Below are 15,837 nucleotides of genomic sequence, written 5' to 3'. Positions count from 1 at the left end.
TCTGGGAGAGGAGCTCAGCTTGTGCTTTCCTCTCCTCCTTGTTCACTGCTTTCCCCCCCCATAGGTGGACAGAGCAGTGAGGTGGGTGTCTGCCCTCCCTGGGACATGGTGTTTGCTGGAGCCGAGGGCTTTCTTTGTCGGCCCACATACCCCTCCCACTGACCACAGTGAGTGAACCCCTGCCCACACGCTGTTTCTGTTTCCCAGGGAGAAGGATGGCATCCAGAAGGCCCGCGAGATCCTGGTGCGGCTGGGCCTGGACCCGACACGGGAGGACTGTGTGGCCACTCACCGGGTCTGCCAGATTGTGTCCACACGGTCAGCCAGCCTGTGTGCGGCTACGCTGGCAGCCGTACTGCGGCGCATCAAGGAGAACAAGGGCGAGGAGCGGCTGCGCTCCACCATCGGGGTGGACGGCTCTGTCTACAAGAAGCATCCCCAGTGAGCCAGCATTCGGGGCCTCTGAGAGGCCTGACTCTACAGGAACCCTGTTTTGCACTGTGGGGTGGTGGAGATGGACCATAGAGTTGAGGTTCTTTGTAGAATAAAAGCTCCCAGTGGGGCAAGCAGGAGCTGGGAGTGTGTTTTCCTTGGCGTGGGTGGAGGCTACTTCTGAAGGCTGCCAACTAGGGCTTTACTCAGAGCTCTCCTGGCTTCTAGGGGCTCTTTTTCTGCACCCTCTTATTTCCAGCTTCTCTGGCTCACCTGGGTATTGATTTGATCCTGCCCTGCCCTCCATGTTTTGATCCCTTGGTCATAAGTGCTGAAATACTCAAATTTCAGTTGGGACCTGAAGGATTTCTCTCAGTTGTGCCCACTTACTATCCCATCATTTTCACCTGATATGAGTGCCAGGTCAATGGGCCTTCATTAACTGAAGGTAGATGTGGAAGGTCTCAGCCATTCCATTCCCTAGGCTCCTAGTCCAAAGCTCCAAAAACTTTAAAGTGCACACGAATTACTTGGGGATCTTGTTAAGAGGCAGATTCTGATTCAGAAGGTCTGGGTTCAGCCTGAGATCCTGTATCTCTAGCAGCCCCCAGCGATGCTGGTGGCCTACAGGCCACACTTGGAGTAGCGAGGCCCTGGAGACCATGGCTCCAAGCAGCCACCACACAAGAATTTCTTGCTGAACACACCTATTACCTTTAGCTGTTCAGACACCTCTAGGGTTGTTGGCAGAAATGGGCCAAAGAGAGGCCAAAGTCCAGAAGAGCATTTTGACTTTTTCCTTTTTGGGTCTTTCATAGGCAGCATCTAATGAAATGAAGGATGAAACATGAATAGTAGTTGGTGTCAGAATCACCTGAGGCTGATAAGTTGGGCAAAGGAACTGTGGCCTATGGGAAGGGGGTCTTCTGTGAGTGCATGCAGGTGACACTGGCTTCCCAGAAGGCCACCCTTCCTTTTAGCAGGGTGGTCGCAGTTGAATATCTGAGCTTTTATACAGTGACCCTTAACTTGGGAAGGAGTAGGGAGAGGATGTTTAGGGTGTCATTTGGGCTGAGGTGGTGAGCTACTGCCCCAACCATTTGTACCATTGACTCTAACTGTGGACACCCACCTCTTACCCCACGTCTGTGACTGCAGTTTCGCCAAGCGTCTTCACAAGACCGTGCGGCGCCTGGTGCCTGACTGCGACATCCGGTTCCTCCGCTCTGAGGATGGCAGTGGCAAGGGGGCAGCCATGGTGACAGCAGTGGCCTACCGGCTGGTCGATCAACACCGAGCCCGCCAGAAGACCCTGGAGCCTCTGAAGCTGAGCCGTGAGCAGCTGCTGGAGGTCAAGAGGAGGATGAAGGTAGAAATGGAGCGAGGTCTGAGCAAGGAGACTCACACCATTGCCCCCGTCAAGATGCTGCCCACCTATGTGTGTGCCACCCCTGATGGCACAGGTATGCGGCAGGGCTGCCACCCAGCTCACCACAGGGTTCAATCGCTGTGGGAGGACTCCCTTAGCCTTAGCATTGGGTGTTCAGGCCAGATTGTTGACCGTGTTTCTTCAGCTATAGTACTGGGAAATTCTAGTGTTCAGTGGTCTCAACCAAGGCATTCCTCTGCTAAAACTGAATGGTGATAATAGTAAATACTTAATGAATGCTTACTATGTGTCAAATGCTTCTCTAAGCATTCTAGACATATCAATTCATTTAATTTTTAACTGTTAACAGAGATTAGTAGTTAATTTTGTTTGTTAACAAGCTATTATGTTTTGCACAAAACCTAGGCACACAGAAATTAAGAAACCTGCCCAACTTCACACAGCTAGAAAAATGGCAGAGCTGGGATTCAAATCAGGAATTTTGGTTCCGGGGCTAGCTCTTATAAGGCCAGGGGTTGGCAAACTGAGGTCCATGGGCTAAATCTGACCCACTGCCTATTTCTGTAAATAAAGTTTTATTAGTACACAGCCATGCCCATTTGCCTACATGCTGTTTATGGCTGCTTTGTGCTACCATGGCCAAGTTGGATGGTTGCAGCAGGGACTATGGCTCATAAGGCCTAAAATGTTTACTGCCCAGCCCTTTACAGAAAAAGATTGCTGACCCCTGCTCTAGGTCTTGCAATCTAAGAAATGGAGGTCTTTTCGCAATTCAGAAAAATGATCATTGACCAGGCCAGTGTGGTACAGCTGGTACAGGTTCCAGAGCTGGAGACTGGGACTCAGTCCCAGCTCTACCATCTTCCGGCTGTGTGGCCCTGAGCACAGCCAGATCTCTCTCCTCCGTAGAGGGGAATGCAAAGCCTCCCTCTTAGGGCTGCCTGAGGGTTGCATGGAAACTGTGTGTGACACACGTAGTGCGTTGTGACTGTCCTAAAAAGGAGGGTTTTCTCATTCTAGAAAAATTTCCCTTCAGTTTCCTTTAAAGAGTTGGACTCTGTTGTTCCTTCTGTATTCTAGAAACTTATATAAGGTGGCCTTTGATTTAGTACAAGTGGCATGTCTGGAAATTTTGGAGTATACTGTATCACCATTTCTTTCCTGTGTTCTGGAGCTCTGGAGCTCATTGTGACTCCTGGGGCCCCACAACTTGAATTCATTTGAGAACCACAAGGAGCCAGCAGGTTTCTGGCCCCAGGGATCTTATTTTCTATATCATTAGGTGGAGCTCACAGTCCATCACCCTGAGGTTGTCCAGGGTCTCCTGGGAGAGCTCCCCATTAGGGGAAGGTGTTTAGACTGTCACTCTAAACATCAGGAAGATGCATCATCTTCCTGGGCTTATTTTCCAGAGAAAGGTGACTTCCTGGCCTTGGACCTTGGGGGTACCAATTTCCGGGTCCTGCTGGTGCGCGTGCGGAATGGGAAGCGACGTGGAGTGGAGATGCACAACAAGATCTACTCTATCCCGCGGGAGGTCATGCATGGCACAGGGGATGAGGTGAGGCAGGGTGGCACCTCTGAGAGGGGACCCCAGGAGACACCCACTTCTCACCTGGGAGGACAGTGCTTTCTCTGCTCACCCGTGTTCCTGGGGAGGGCTACATGGGCTAGGGCCCTGGGCTGGCCTTTGCTTAGGTGTGTGCCTGAGCTGGTGTTTCTCCTGGGTGGAGGCCTCGAGCTGGTGCTCAGACCCTGGTGGGGCAGCCTGCCTGGGCCAGGGTTCCCCCTCTCAGAGCCCAATTTCTCCTTGCAGCTCTTTGACCACATCGTCCAGTGCATTGCCGACTTCCTTGAGTACATGGGCATGAAGGGCGTGTCCCTGCCTCTGGGTTTCACCTTCTCCTTCCCCTGCCAGCAGAACAGCCTGGACGAGGTAATAGTGCCTTCCTGGAGGGCTCTCCTATGGGCTGTACTGACTCTGAACCAGCCAGAGTTTCGAGCAGGGGAGAATGCTGAGCTGAGAGGAAGAAAACAAGGGCATGAGTGACCAGTCATGGGGAAGGACTTGTTGATGGGAATGAGCAAATCAGAGCTGGTAGAGGTCAAGCAGGTAACAATCTTTGGGATAATGATGATGATGCTAATAATATCAACAACTGACATTTTTAAAGCATTTTATGCGAGGTACTCCTAGGCTTCCTGTGTGCGTAATCTCATTTAACCCTTACAGCAACCATATAAGGTAGGTGTTTGTATACCCGTTTTGCAGAAAGGAAAACAATGTCTACGGAGATGCCAAATATCTTGCAGGTCATATAGCTTGGGAGTGGCTAAGCCATGATTTCATTCCGGTTTCCTGACACCTGAGTCCATGCTGTCGATTATGCTCAGCTGCTTCTGAGGCTCCTGTTTTGGGCTCAGGACATTTCACTCCATCTCCCTTGGCTGCCCTGGTGTTTCTCTAGTGTCACCTTTGCTTTTCATTTCCCTGTCAACTTGCCTCGGATGAATGAAGCAGGTGGTTGAAGAGCTGGTGCTCTCACATATCCTGGACATGGGTGTGTTGAAGTGTAGCAGAGCTGAGTAGGCAATGCCTAGGCTTACTCAAGGCAGATGATTGGTATGTTAGATATCAGAATACTCTTATTTAAGCAGTTGTTTCTCTCTGTCTCGATCGGTGTTCTAGAAGCTTACATGCTTGGTACAGGTGGACATATGCTGTGGATGGAGTTGCCAGGGTACAATGGGCATGGTTCCTGCTATAGGTGCTTGCAAACAAACTGGACTGAGGAAGCAAGCTCAGAAAAGCAAGAGCTGCTCTTTGGAATGTGGCAGCAGTGGAATGATGAAGCCCTGAGGATGATGTTAATCTGAGCACATACCTGGAGGGCATGAGGAATACTTGGTCAGAAGAATGAGTTGCTGAGGAAGAAAGGCAGGCAGGCCTGGCAGTATGGAGAAAGGCATGTAGGTGGGAACAGTCATAGGTACAGTGGGCTTGGCCCAGTGGCGGGAAAAGGCCTGCATTTCCAACAGGGTCCCTGGAGCAGCAGGCCTTACGTTGCTCAGTTGAGTTTTGTAAATGCCTCCTACTCCTCCCTTCTGAGAGTTAAATTCACCACGTGCACTAGCACAGGAAAGGTTTTAGGAAGTCCTGCAATAAAAACCCTGCCTAATCCAGTATTTCCCAACATCTGTTAACATTTGTCCAGTGTTAACTAGTCCAGTATTGCTTTTAGCTTTCCAACTTCTTTGTCTCAACATATTATTTTTTTCAGTGTCAATGCCTTGGTTTTTAAAGCCTTCACATTTGCGTCAATTTACCAAAAGGACTTATCAAACATGTGTATAAATATTTATGTGATATTTAATGAAACATTGCTTATTGTAACAGTCATTAGAAACAAACCAAGTTGTCCAACAGTTAGGAAATAGTTAAATCATGAGTCATTCACTGCCTCATATCAGCAACTAGTTTTTTCAAGAAATTTCAATGATTTGGGAGAACACTGGTGGTAAGACTAAAAAAATATTTTTAAGAAACGTATAATCTCTATAATATAGAAATATACAAAACGTGATTAATAGGAAGATAAAAACATAACATTGCAGTGTATATGCTTCCAGACTTTTCCTACTGAAATATTTTTAACAGACACTATCTTACTTTTCAAGTATAGCAACAGGTATATATGTTTATATATTTATCTGGTGGCTCCCAAGGCATGTTAACTGTTTCTGTTAGTGCTTGAATTGTAAAATTCCAGGTCATTGTATTGGACTTTATACCATATGTTCTAAGTTTCTGTAAGGAGCATGTATTCAGTCTAGAACTGTGAAAACTAAGAACAAACGAAGCAGAAGCTGGGTTTTGTCTGTTGTTCTGTCTGTAAGCTGGATTCTGCTCTGCTGAGATCACCCTGTTGATGGGAAAACCAGCAGGTGCTGAGGTCCAGAGGCCTCAAGCTGCCTGGATTAGCTGGTGGCCACGGGCAGTTCTCCTCAGCTGTTGGGGCCTCTCTATGTCTTATTATTAAGGACCACCTGCAATAATGTAATTTGAACATTCTGTACGCTTGAAAGTGCCAAATACAAAATTTCATCAGAGACGTCAAGCTAATTTGTAGACAAGAAAATCAGGTGGAGATAAGCACATAGTTGTTTGGATGTGGGTGTGTAAACCAGGCCACTGCTGAGATTGTACTTTGTTTTTCCGAATTTCCTGGGATCTGAACACAGCGGGACTTGTGAGACCAAACTCCTGGTCCATGAAATGCCAGGCTGGTTGATATAAACAACCAAGCAAGTCGTGGAGAAACCATACAAGTGGGTGGATAGTGAGCACACAGCCCACTTATAGGTTCTGACCTCTCAGGAAGGGGGCCTGGGGGTCCTTGATGCTTGTTCCCTGATGGGCTATGGCAGCAAAGAGGGAACCAGGGAACAGTATATGAAACAGTCCCCCATATTCAAAGCCACCATGTATCTGCTCCTGGAGGGCCCTGTGACACTGCAAAGGGTACTTGTTCACTTCGTACTAGAGTTTGAAAATTTGGATACACAAACCTGCCCCTCTGTACGATGTACAGGGCAAACTGCTTTTCCCAGTGAAAGAAACAAGCGTATAGAACTTAGTTCCTTGGCAGGGGCAGTCGTATGGTGCTTATGAGCCCATCCATTGGAATTGGTGGGCCTGGGGGTGAGTCCTCCTCTCTTCCAAGCTGTAGGCCTTGGGCAAGTTACTCCAGAGCTACAGTTACCTGTAAAATGGGCATGATAATGATCAACATTTCACAAAAGTGCTGTGAGGATTAAATGTTGTAACACATGGGTTGTGCTTAGCCCAGTACCTGTTGCATAGTAGGCACTCCTAGCAGGTGAAACAGGTTTAGAATAATTTGTGGGTGAGATGATTGGTTTTTAAAGGGCATCTATATAACCTGTGAGGTTGTGGACTAGAAAATGACCCAGGAGCCCTTCTCTGATATCCACATCCCTGCCCATGTGTGATTTTTAGAGCATCCTCCTCAAGTGGACTAAAGGCTTCAAGGCATCTGGCTGCGAGGGTGAGGACGTGGTTACACTGCTGAAGGAAGCCATCCACCGGCGAGAGGTGGGAGAGGCGTGACATGAGGCCCGAAGTGATCTGTGTGTTCAGAGCTGGGGGAAGTGTTAAGTGCAGTTGTGTTGGTCAAAGGGAGAGTTAACCTAGTCCTTCAGCAGTTGGTGAGTGTACACTGTGTGTCAAGCCCTGCTCTTGGCAACTGGGGATTCAGGAACGCCCGCAGAAAGCTCTTGTTATGTAAACAAACCCATGAGCTAATGTCAGGTGCTCTTGAGCTATGAAGGAGAATGAAGTTGGGTGAGGACAGAGTGAGTGGGTTGGGAAAGGGCAGTCTTTTAAATAGCATAACCAGGGAAGGTCTCTGAAGAGGTGATATTTGAGTAGAGAAAATGAACCCTGCCTTATAAGTTTTAGATACATTTAAATCTCCCTTGCAAGGGTCTGAAGGGAGAATATTGTGGTTCATTTGTGGATTGGGATCTGCTGTTGCTCTCAGGAGTTTGACCTGGATGTGGTTGCTGTGGTGAATGACACAGTTGGGACTATGATGACCTGTGGCTATGAAGACCCTCACTGTGAAGTTGGCCTCATTGTTGGTAAGGACTTGGGCTGTCCTTCCTGTGTGGAGACACGCAGCCTAGGGTGGGAGGGCAGAAAGTGCAGAGTGAGGCCCTGACTGACATCTCTTGATTGGCAGGCACAGGCAGCAATGCCTGCTACATGGAGGAGATGCGGAATGTTGAGCTGGTGGAAGGGGAAGAGGGGCGGATGTGTGTCAACATGGAGTGGGGGGCCTTCGGGGACAATGGATGCCTAGATGACTTCCGCACAGAATTTGATGCAGCTGTGGATGAACTTTCCCTCAACGCTGGCAAACAGAGGTAGGTACCCAACTGCATGCAGGCCCTGGTATGTTCATCTCAGAGCTGAACAGTGATGAGTGATCAGGTCCTCCACAACAGCAAATCCCAGGACACTCATTCTCTTGAGATGTTAATAGAAGAGATTTCTTTGGAAAGGCTTCTTGTCAAATACATCTGGAAAGTTCTGGGTTAAGTCCTTTTCCCCCTGCTGGACTGTGATGCTCATGAAGTCCAGTTGGGAAAACAAATCACAACAGTTATGTTGCAAGGAGAATTTCATATAGGGAATGGGTCACAGAGGTTTTAGAGGGATGCAAAGACAAAAAGGGATGCTGAGGAGCAGTTAGTACATGTAGCAATCAGCTCCTACCCTGAGGACTAGGAGAACAGGTGGGAGAGAGTATTAAAACCTAGATCTGGAACTTGAGGAAAAACAGACAGTTGAACCACCTGCTGCCATCAGGGTGAAGAAGCATTGCTGGGGTGAGGCAGATAGGAATAGGAAGCAATAGGAGCAAACCTCTTTCTCCTCCATCCATCCAGTATATAGCACCCTCTACTGTCATACTGGACAAGGGGGTAGACCCAGCATCACAAAGCCCCTGGTATGGTGGGATCCCATTAGGAAGAGGTTGCATGTAGTGTTTCCTAACTAGATTAATCAGGGACCATACTTCTGCAGAATATACTTTGCAAAATATTTGTTTACAGTAGAGGTCACAGGCTAAAATGCCTCCAGGAGCCAGGCAGGCAACATTAATGAAAGAAACAGGCTGGAGTAAGACAAGATTGAATGATGATGGGGTTTTGGTTGAAACTGAGAACATTGACTTTTAAAGGCACTAGGTAGAGCCAGAAGACCCTCACGCCATTGAGTAGTCATGTTTCATTCTAGTGGCCAGAACAGGGGTCTCCAGCTGGCACTAGTTACTTGAGCAATAAGTGATTAGGCTGAAGAGAAAACATGCTAAATTCTCAGCAACGCAGGGCATTAAGACAGCATCTTACCCTTCTGGAAGTGTGGTGGGGTTTGGGTGTGCATTCCTTCTTGACGAGTTGGGAATAAGCCTTGGAAGGGAAATGAAACCATAAAATGGGGTCAATCTCAGGGAACCCCTTGGGCCTCAGGACACATTTTACCGAAGGCTATGAGTCAGTATGTGTGGATGCCAGGAATCCTGCCTCAGTGAGTCAAATAGCATTTCCTTCCCACGAAGGGGAATCTGTATGCCCTCTACCTTCTAATGCAATGGGGGTGACTGAGCTGGTGTATCTCAGCACATCCCACCACCTTCCTTCTTAACCTCCATGAACATTACCTGCATTGCAGGTTCGAGAAAATGATCAGTGGCATGTACTTGGGCGAAATTGTTCGTAACATCCTCATCGATTTCACCAAGCATGGGCTGCTCTTCCGTGGCCGCATCTCGGAGCGGCTCAAGACACGGGGAATCTTTGAAACCAAGTTCCTGTCTCAGATTGAGAGGTGAGAATTTAGGGCCTGGAATAGGATGGACTGTATATCCTCCTTTTCATGGACAGACAAGCTGGGATTTCCACAGTTCAGGTAAGATCAGGGTGTGACTTACATAAAGGTCAGTTTAGTAGCTCACATGTTTGTATCTATATAGTGTTGTTTTAAAGTACGTTATGAACAGTTGGCATTTTAAGGGAAAATATGTAATATTCTCATGAAAAATCACGGTAAGCTGGATGAGCCTGTGCAAAGAAGTATTGTTGGGTTTTAGACCAATTTCAAAGGTAGAAAGAAATATAGCTGCTCATAGAATGTAAATTGGAATGCACAGAGGAAGATAACCCACTGAAGCACTTATGCTTGGCAAAAGGGTTCTTCTTAACTGCTGGCTGCAGTAATAAGGCAACCAGGATTGAGTGAGGTTGGCACGTCAGGCAATGCAGAAACATGCCTTGTGGCGGCTCATTAAAGCAAAGCCTTCTTCCTCCAGTCTAATGGTGGAGAAGTCTGCTCCAAATTAGAATACTGATTTTCAGAGCCTTTTAAAAATTAATGCTGTGTCATTATTACTCTCATGCATATAGGAAAACAGGAACTGGTTGGCGTACATGAGTGGGGCCCTAGGGCATCTGCACCAGTGAATAGAATATTGTTCTAGTTTGCATGTCTGTTTATTTTCTTCTTATAGTTTTATTTACCTTTGTTTCATAAATAGTGCACAAGTAGATTTCAGACCACCCAGAGTGGGGGAGTAGAAATAGAACAGGCATTTAATGTTGGTGGGTGATGCTTGTCCTGCTGACCTGTGAACAATGAGAGACTGGACAGAAAAGGGCTTTGCAACTGAAAGCTGTCGCATAAGAGCATCATCACTGTCTTTACTGTCAATATTTCCAAATAAGTGGAATACATGGACGGTGAATTTCCTTTTGTTTTGAGTGTCAGTTTTGTAGCAGCAGTGCCCTACCTTGCCTGGGCAAAGTGGCATAAGGAGCTGTTTCTTCGTGTTCTCTCTGTGAGGACCAGTGAGATGAGCACTAGTTCCTGAACTGAGTTTAAGAACGGAACCACCTCTCAGGGGCAGTGGCTTTTACCCCCAGCTCTCGGAAGGCCAGGTCCCCCAGAACCGTTCCTGATGAAGGAGCCAGGCGCCGGCGTGGCAGGCCACCAGGCCCTCTAGGTATGTGACTGACCACTCACTGTCTCCTCCTGGCCCAGTGACTGCCTGGCCCTGCTGCAGGTCCGCGCCATCCTGCACCACTTAGGGCTTGAGAGCACCTGTGATGACAGCATCATTGTCAAGGAGGTGTGCACTGTGGTGGCGCGGCGGGCAGCCCAGCTCTGTGGTGCAGGCATGGCCGCCGTGGTGGACAAAATACGAGAGAACCGTGGGCTGGACACCCTCAAAGTGACAGTGGGCGTGGACGGGACCCTCTACAAGCTACATCCTCAGTGAGTGCCTGATCTCCACTCTTCCTGCCCATCTTTCTCCCTCTTTCTCACCATTCTTTCCTTGCTTTCCTTTCTCTCTCTCTCTCTTTATTTTATGGCAAATTATCAGACATTCCAAAGAGTGTATATAATATATATATTATAGTTTAAAGATTAATAACTAGAAGTAGGTCTGTGTTTTACCAGCCAGCTTGGAAGCCCCCTGTGAGCCCCTCCCAAATGCACCCTTCACTCACCCCTACCATGAATGAGTGCTGTGGTGATTAAGTCTTGCTTTCTTTTCCCCCTACATATATCTATGTATGCATCTACATTGTTTAGTTTTACTTAATTTTGAACTTACCATATGACATCTTTTCTTTTGTGACTGGCTTTTCTCACACCACATTTATGGTTTTGAGATGCATCCACATTGAAGTCTGCAATCATAGTTAATTAATTTTCAAAGCTGTATAGCATACCTTTGAATGACTATACTATAACTTATTCTAATGATGAATACTTGGGTTATTTCTAGGTTTTGACTGTTACAAGCAGTGCTCCTGTCAACATTCTAGTAAATGTATGCTGGAACTCTGGATCAAGATTTTTTTCTACAGTCTAGGGTAGGGGTTGGCAGATTATAGCCACAAGTATTTTTGTAACTAAAGTTTTACTGGAATACAGCCATGCCCACTTGTTTATGTGTTGTCTATGGCTGCTTTTGGCTATAACAGCAGACCATATGACCTACAGAGCTCAAAATACCTATCGTCTGGCCCTCTGTAGAAGAAGTTTTCCACCCTCACCCGTGGTATGGAAGTACTGAATTCCCTTTTCTTTTTACTCTTTTTCCTGCCTTTCTCCATCTCTTCTCCCTTTTCTCCTCTCATCACTATTTCTCTTCTCCTTTCTTCCCTCACTTGCATATGTTGAATAAATTGTTTTAAAATTAGGAAGTGTCTCAGTCCCTCTCCCCTAGAAGCTCTTCAACTAAAAGTTAAAAGAATAGAGCTGTGCCCCTTGCCTGGACATGAGGTAGGATGGAGAGACTCATCGATTGAATTGTCACCTGCTGTCACCATGATTGTTTCAGGGAGCTGAGAAACTTGCCCAGAGTCTACACAGTTAGTGAAAAGACTGGACCTTGAGAAGTTCCAAGTTTCTCTTGTTGATGATCAGTGTCATTGTGAAAATAGGAACCTCAGTCCCAAGTGAGGGTCGGAAGGGGGACAGAAGTCCAGCCACCAGCACTGGGGCTTGATGTTAGGAGCCTCTGTTCTCAGCTCTGCAGATGGGGAGGAGCAACTTGTCCATGCTATGGTGGGGAGATGATGATGAACGGTCTCTTTCTCTAGTCCCATATCAGGAAGAATCTGTGATTTCTGTCATCTCTCAACACACCCTCCTAAGTCTGCTCCTTTTGCCTTTAATGACATTTCGGGTTAGATATGAGTCTGATGTGAGTTAATACCTCTGGAAAATAGAATATCACACATGTGGCGCTTCATCCTTCCCTCCAGAGTTGATGAACAGGTTATATATACACTGCTGCAAGGTATGCTTGTGACGTCCACGACTGTTGAACTTCTCTTTCACTGCTTAGTTTTAAGAACACAGCTTGCCAGAATCTCAGACTTTTGTCCTAGAGTTGACTCTTAGCTTCCCACTTGCCCACTGTGACATAGAATTTGGGCATGTTGCTAGTCTCTCCAAGCTTCAGTTTTCTGAAACACAATACATAGTGTTTAATACATGGTAGCTGTCATCCTCTTTCCCATCTCAATTATTCCTGGGTTTCCAGCATCACTTCTTAGGGTCCCATCTCTGAGGACACAAATCAGTTGTGACTAAGGTATTTTTTCTGTCTTCTTCCCAACTTTTCCAGCTTTGCCAAAGTCATGCATGAGACAGTGAAGGACTTGGCTCCAAAATGTGATGTGTCCTTCCTGGAGTCGGAGGATGGCAGCGGGAAGGGGGCGGCTCTCATCACTGCTGTGGCCTGCCGCATCCGAGAGGCTGGACAGCGGTAGAGCCCCTGAAATTGGAAGGACTTCCTCTGGTTTCCCTTCTTTCCTGCTTTAAATTATAACTTGATCCCCTTGTGTCAGAGACAGACCCCTTGGCTTTTCCTTGGCAGAGAGGACCTTATTGGACTGGGTTTTGTCTCTGTCTACTCACTGTAGAGTTTGGTACCCAAGGCTTAGCCCTCCTGAGATAAATACAATTGGAAGTAAGGATTTGTTCACACTTGTCACAACCATTACCATTGGTTCTCTTAAAACTTGAAAAAAAAAATTTAACCTTTAGTAATCCCCCTGGCCAAATTCCATGTCTCTGTATAATCCTACAGGGTGGGGACACTAATGAAAAAATATGGTTGCTTCACCTTGGAGCCTGAACATGACATTTCTAGGTGGAGAGCATCCCCCAGCTTGGAAGTTGATGCTATTTCTCCTCTCAGAGATCTGGGAGGTCTCCACTGACTTGAGCCTGATTCTCCCATAGGCAAGGAGGAGGGGCAGCAATGGAGGCGAAACCCATGGATAACCATGTGGCAGCCCCTCTTCAACCTCATCTTTAAGCATTTGCCTAGTGGGTTCCAGTGGATGCTCTTCCTGGAATCAAAGCATCCTGAGTCTGAGCAAGCAAAACCAAAGCCAAGAGTCCTGTGAGTGGGCTTGTTGTCACATCTCCTTGTGGGTTCACAAGTCATCCATAAGCAGTGGACCTTTGGGGGAGGGAAGACTTTTTGGTCTGTTTAAAAATTTTTTCCTGCAGAAGTGGAAGCACTGTATTTTCATTTTAATTTATATTTGAAATTTATTTAGTTCATGAAGTACATCTGCTCCTTCATTTTGACACTGTACGTAATGATCAGTTGTATGTAACGTATTTATATGTTAATTTGTTATGTCTGTAAATACACAGGGTCTCATTAGTAGAACAGTGTAGTTAAAAGATGGAAGATGAAGATTCTGATTGGTTATTAGAAATACCTCATTCATCTGCAGGAAAAGAAGGAAAGCCTCTTTAGGGTGAGCGAATGGCCAAGCAGCTCCTTGCCAGCTCCTCCTTTCCCTGCAGACTCAGAAACTTGGAAGGTGGCTGGGGACAGAGTGAAGGAGGCTGGGGCTATGGATTGAAGAAACCACACTAACTGGCTGCTCAATCTAGGGACTTTCCTGGAGCCATATTACATGAGATGTTAACAAAGGAAACAGGAATCATTTCAAATAGACTCTGCTTAGAAATCTTCATTCTTAGGGCAGTTATTAATATTTTAAACCTCTCTAACAAGATAAAGGAAGCCACCAAAAACATTTAAAAAATTGTCTAATTGTTAATAGCAAACCCAAACAAAACAAACAATCAAACAAACAAAACTTCAGGGACAACACTTTTGGTGGATTTGTGCCCTCCTAGCAAACTTCGCCTTTGGTTTGTTTTGTAAATGTTCTACAAGAGGTGTTGTCCACAGACTTCCCTACGCTGACCTGTTTTTACAAGAAGTGTTTATTTCAAACTGCTTGGTGCGGGGTTGTGGGGGTGGTGGTGAGGGGAGACATAAAACCTTCCTTACCCTGCTGTTTAGAGTACAGTTAATTCTGAATCTGAAAGCCCACTTCTGCCCTAAAATGATCACACCCCCACACGTTAAACCTGAATACTTCATAATAAAGAGGGGATGGCCTTTTAACAATGTTGAGTAGGATACAAGGATCAAAACAGAAAAATGGAAAGACACGACTCAATAGCACCCAGTTTTTGCACATTTATCAAACTTGTACTGAGAACAGTGTCTAGATTTGTGTATCATTAAAGGACGCCCAAGAAATAGAAATGAATCTTAACTTTTAAACTTGAAAATTAGGCACCATCTATGAAATTGCACATTTTTAAAAGGTAGAGCTGTGTGTGTGGCCATTTAAGATGTGTCGTTGGTTTCCAAAAAGGAAAGCTGGAAAATGCAGTTTGAATGTTTGTGTTCCCACAGTTAGGTGACAGTTCCTTGCTGACGCTGCTTTGCCCATGTAAATACGTTGACTCTCAGTCTTTGGCTGGGATGTGCTCAATAGCAGATCATCTCAAATCCTTGAGCCCTCAGTCTAATGAAGATGTTGTCATGTACAATAAAGAACTAGTTGAATTAACTGTGTGATGTTAACTATTAATAAATTTTAACATTTTTCAAAATATTCAGTGTGTGATTCATGAGCATTTTTCAAGAGTGCAGTCATCTTTCGAGCATATTAGTACTTCCTGGCCCATCTCAGTAGTTGATGAGTGTTTTGATTTTGACTATATGTGCTTGACAGGCATGTAGCTAACACTTGGCCTTGACCCCAGGTATTTCTCACTCCAGAAACACAGTCCCAGTGGAACGGGAAGGTAGATGACTTTTCCTAGGCCGTCTTTGAGCCCCTAGATTTCAAGCACCACTGAAGAACCATGGCTGGCCCAGCAGTCTACTGTTTAAACAGTTTGACTGAGATGTAGCAGAACCCTTAGGGACTTTGGGTAGTCTCTGTATGGGCATATGTGATTCACATTCAGGATATAAAGCCCTTACTTATATGAACATCTAAAAAGCACTTGCCTCTGTCCTATCCTTACAGTCTTTCAAACCCTCTCCCTAATAAGCAAAATACAAACCTAGGAAATAAACTTCTCACAAGTTCCTAGTGATACCCACTGACTTTCACATGGCCCTGTTTGACAATAACTGAAGGGGGAGGCAGATCAAGGCTAACAGAATGCTAGAGATAGCCAGAACACAAAATTCAACCTAGCTAGTTGTAAAGGAAAAGAAATTTAAATTGAACCCTATTTTTCTGACTTCAAATTGGTGAGTTTATAGGAGCATTCTCATATACTGTTGGTGGAAATGCAAGGTACAATTATTTAGGAGGGAAATAGGCAATATCCACCAAAAAATAGTCAATATCCATGTTTTGTGTAATTTTCTAGAAATTTGTGCAGAGGAAGTACACATAGTTGGAGACCAAGATTTAGCTTTAAGGGTACTGGCGACTGTATAACTTAAAATAACAAAATAGGGGAACTCCGTACCATGGGTCTGCCTACCTTGTACCAGGGTCCGGTCAGGAAGACAATCTACTCCAGTTATTTCGAACAGATTTTAACACAGGGACTTGGTTATGCAGGTGATAGG

The 15,837-nt window shown here is 45.9% G+C and overlaps 1 protein-coding gene across 6 annotated transcripts in view; it reads left to right on the top strand.

The window, feature by feature from the left end:
- HK2 (hexokinase 2) overlaps positions 1 to 14,860 on the top strand; it is a 61,239-nt gene extending 46,379 nt beyond the window's left edge. For 5 of the 6 annotated variants that reach the window (XM_082356960.1, XM_082356957.1, XM_082356962.1 and 2 more), the window contains 10 exons: positions 208 to 441; positions 1,591 to 1,895; positions 3,235 to 3,383; positions 3,639 to 3,758; positions 6,843 to 6,938; positions 7,387 to 7,486; positions 7,588 to 7,771; positions 9,084 to 9,239; positions 10,449 to 10,682; positions 12,550 to 14,860. In XM_082356960.1, coding sequence (XP_082213086.1) covers positions 208 to 441; positions 1,591 to 1,895; positions 3,235 to 3,383; positions 3,639 to 3,758; positions 6,843 to 6,938; positions 7,387 to 7,486; positions 7,588 to 7,771; positions 9,084 to 9,239; positions 10,449 to 10,682; positions 12,550 to 12,694 — 1,723 coding nt within the window. In that variant the 3' untranslated portion in view covers positions 12,695 to 14,860. The remainder of the gene's footprint in view (positions 1 to 207; positions 442 to 1,590; positions 1,896 to 3,234; positions 3,384 to 3,638; positions 3,759 to 6,842; positions 6,939 to 7,386; positions 7,487 to 7,587; positions 7,772 to 9,083; positions 9,240 to 10,448; positions 10,683 to 12,549) is intronic. The other variant, XM_082356961.1, reaches the window with a different exon arrangement.
- Positions 14,861 to 15,837: the final 977 nt, after the last annotated feature.

Source organism: Balaenoptera borealis (genome assembly GCF_965194805.1).
Source record: "Balaenoptera borealis genome assembly, chromosome: 15".
NCBI classification, from domain to species: Eukaryota; Metazoa; Chordata; class Mammalia; order Artiodactyla; family Balaenopteridae; genus Balaenoptera; species Balaenoptera borealis.
Note: the sequence above shows the minus strand (reverse complement) of the source record. Positions and strands in the feature narration are given on the sequence as shown.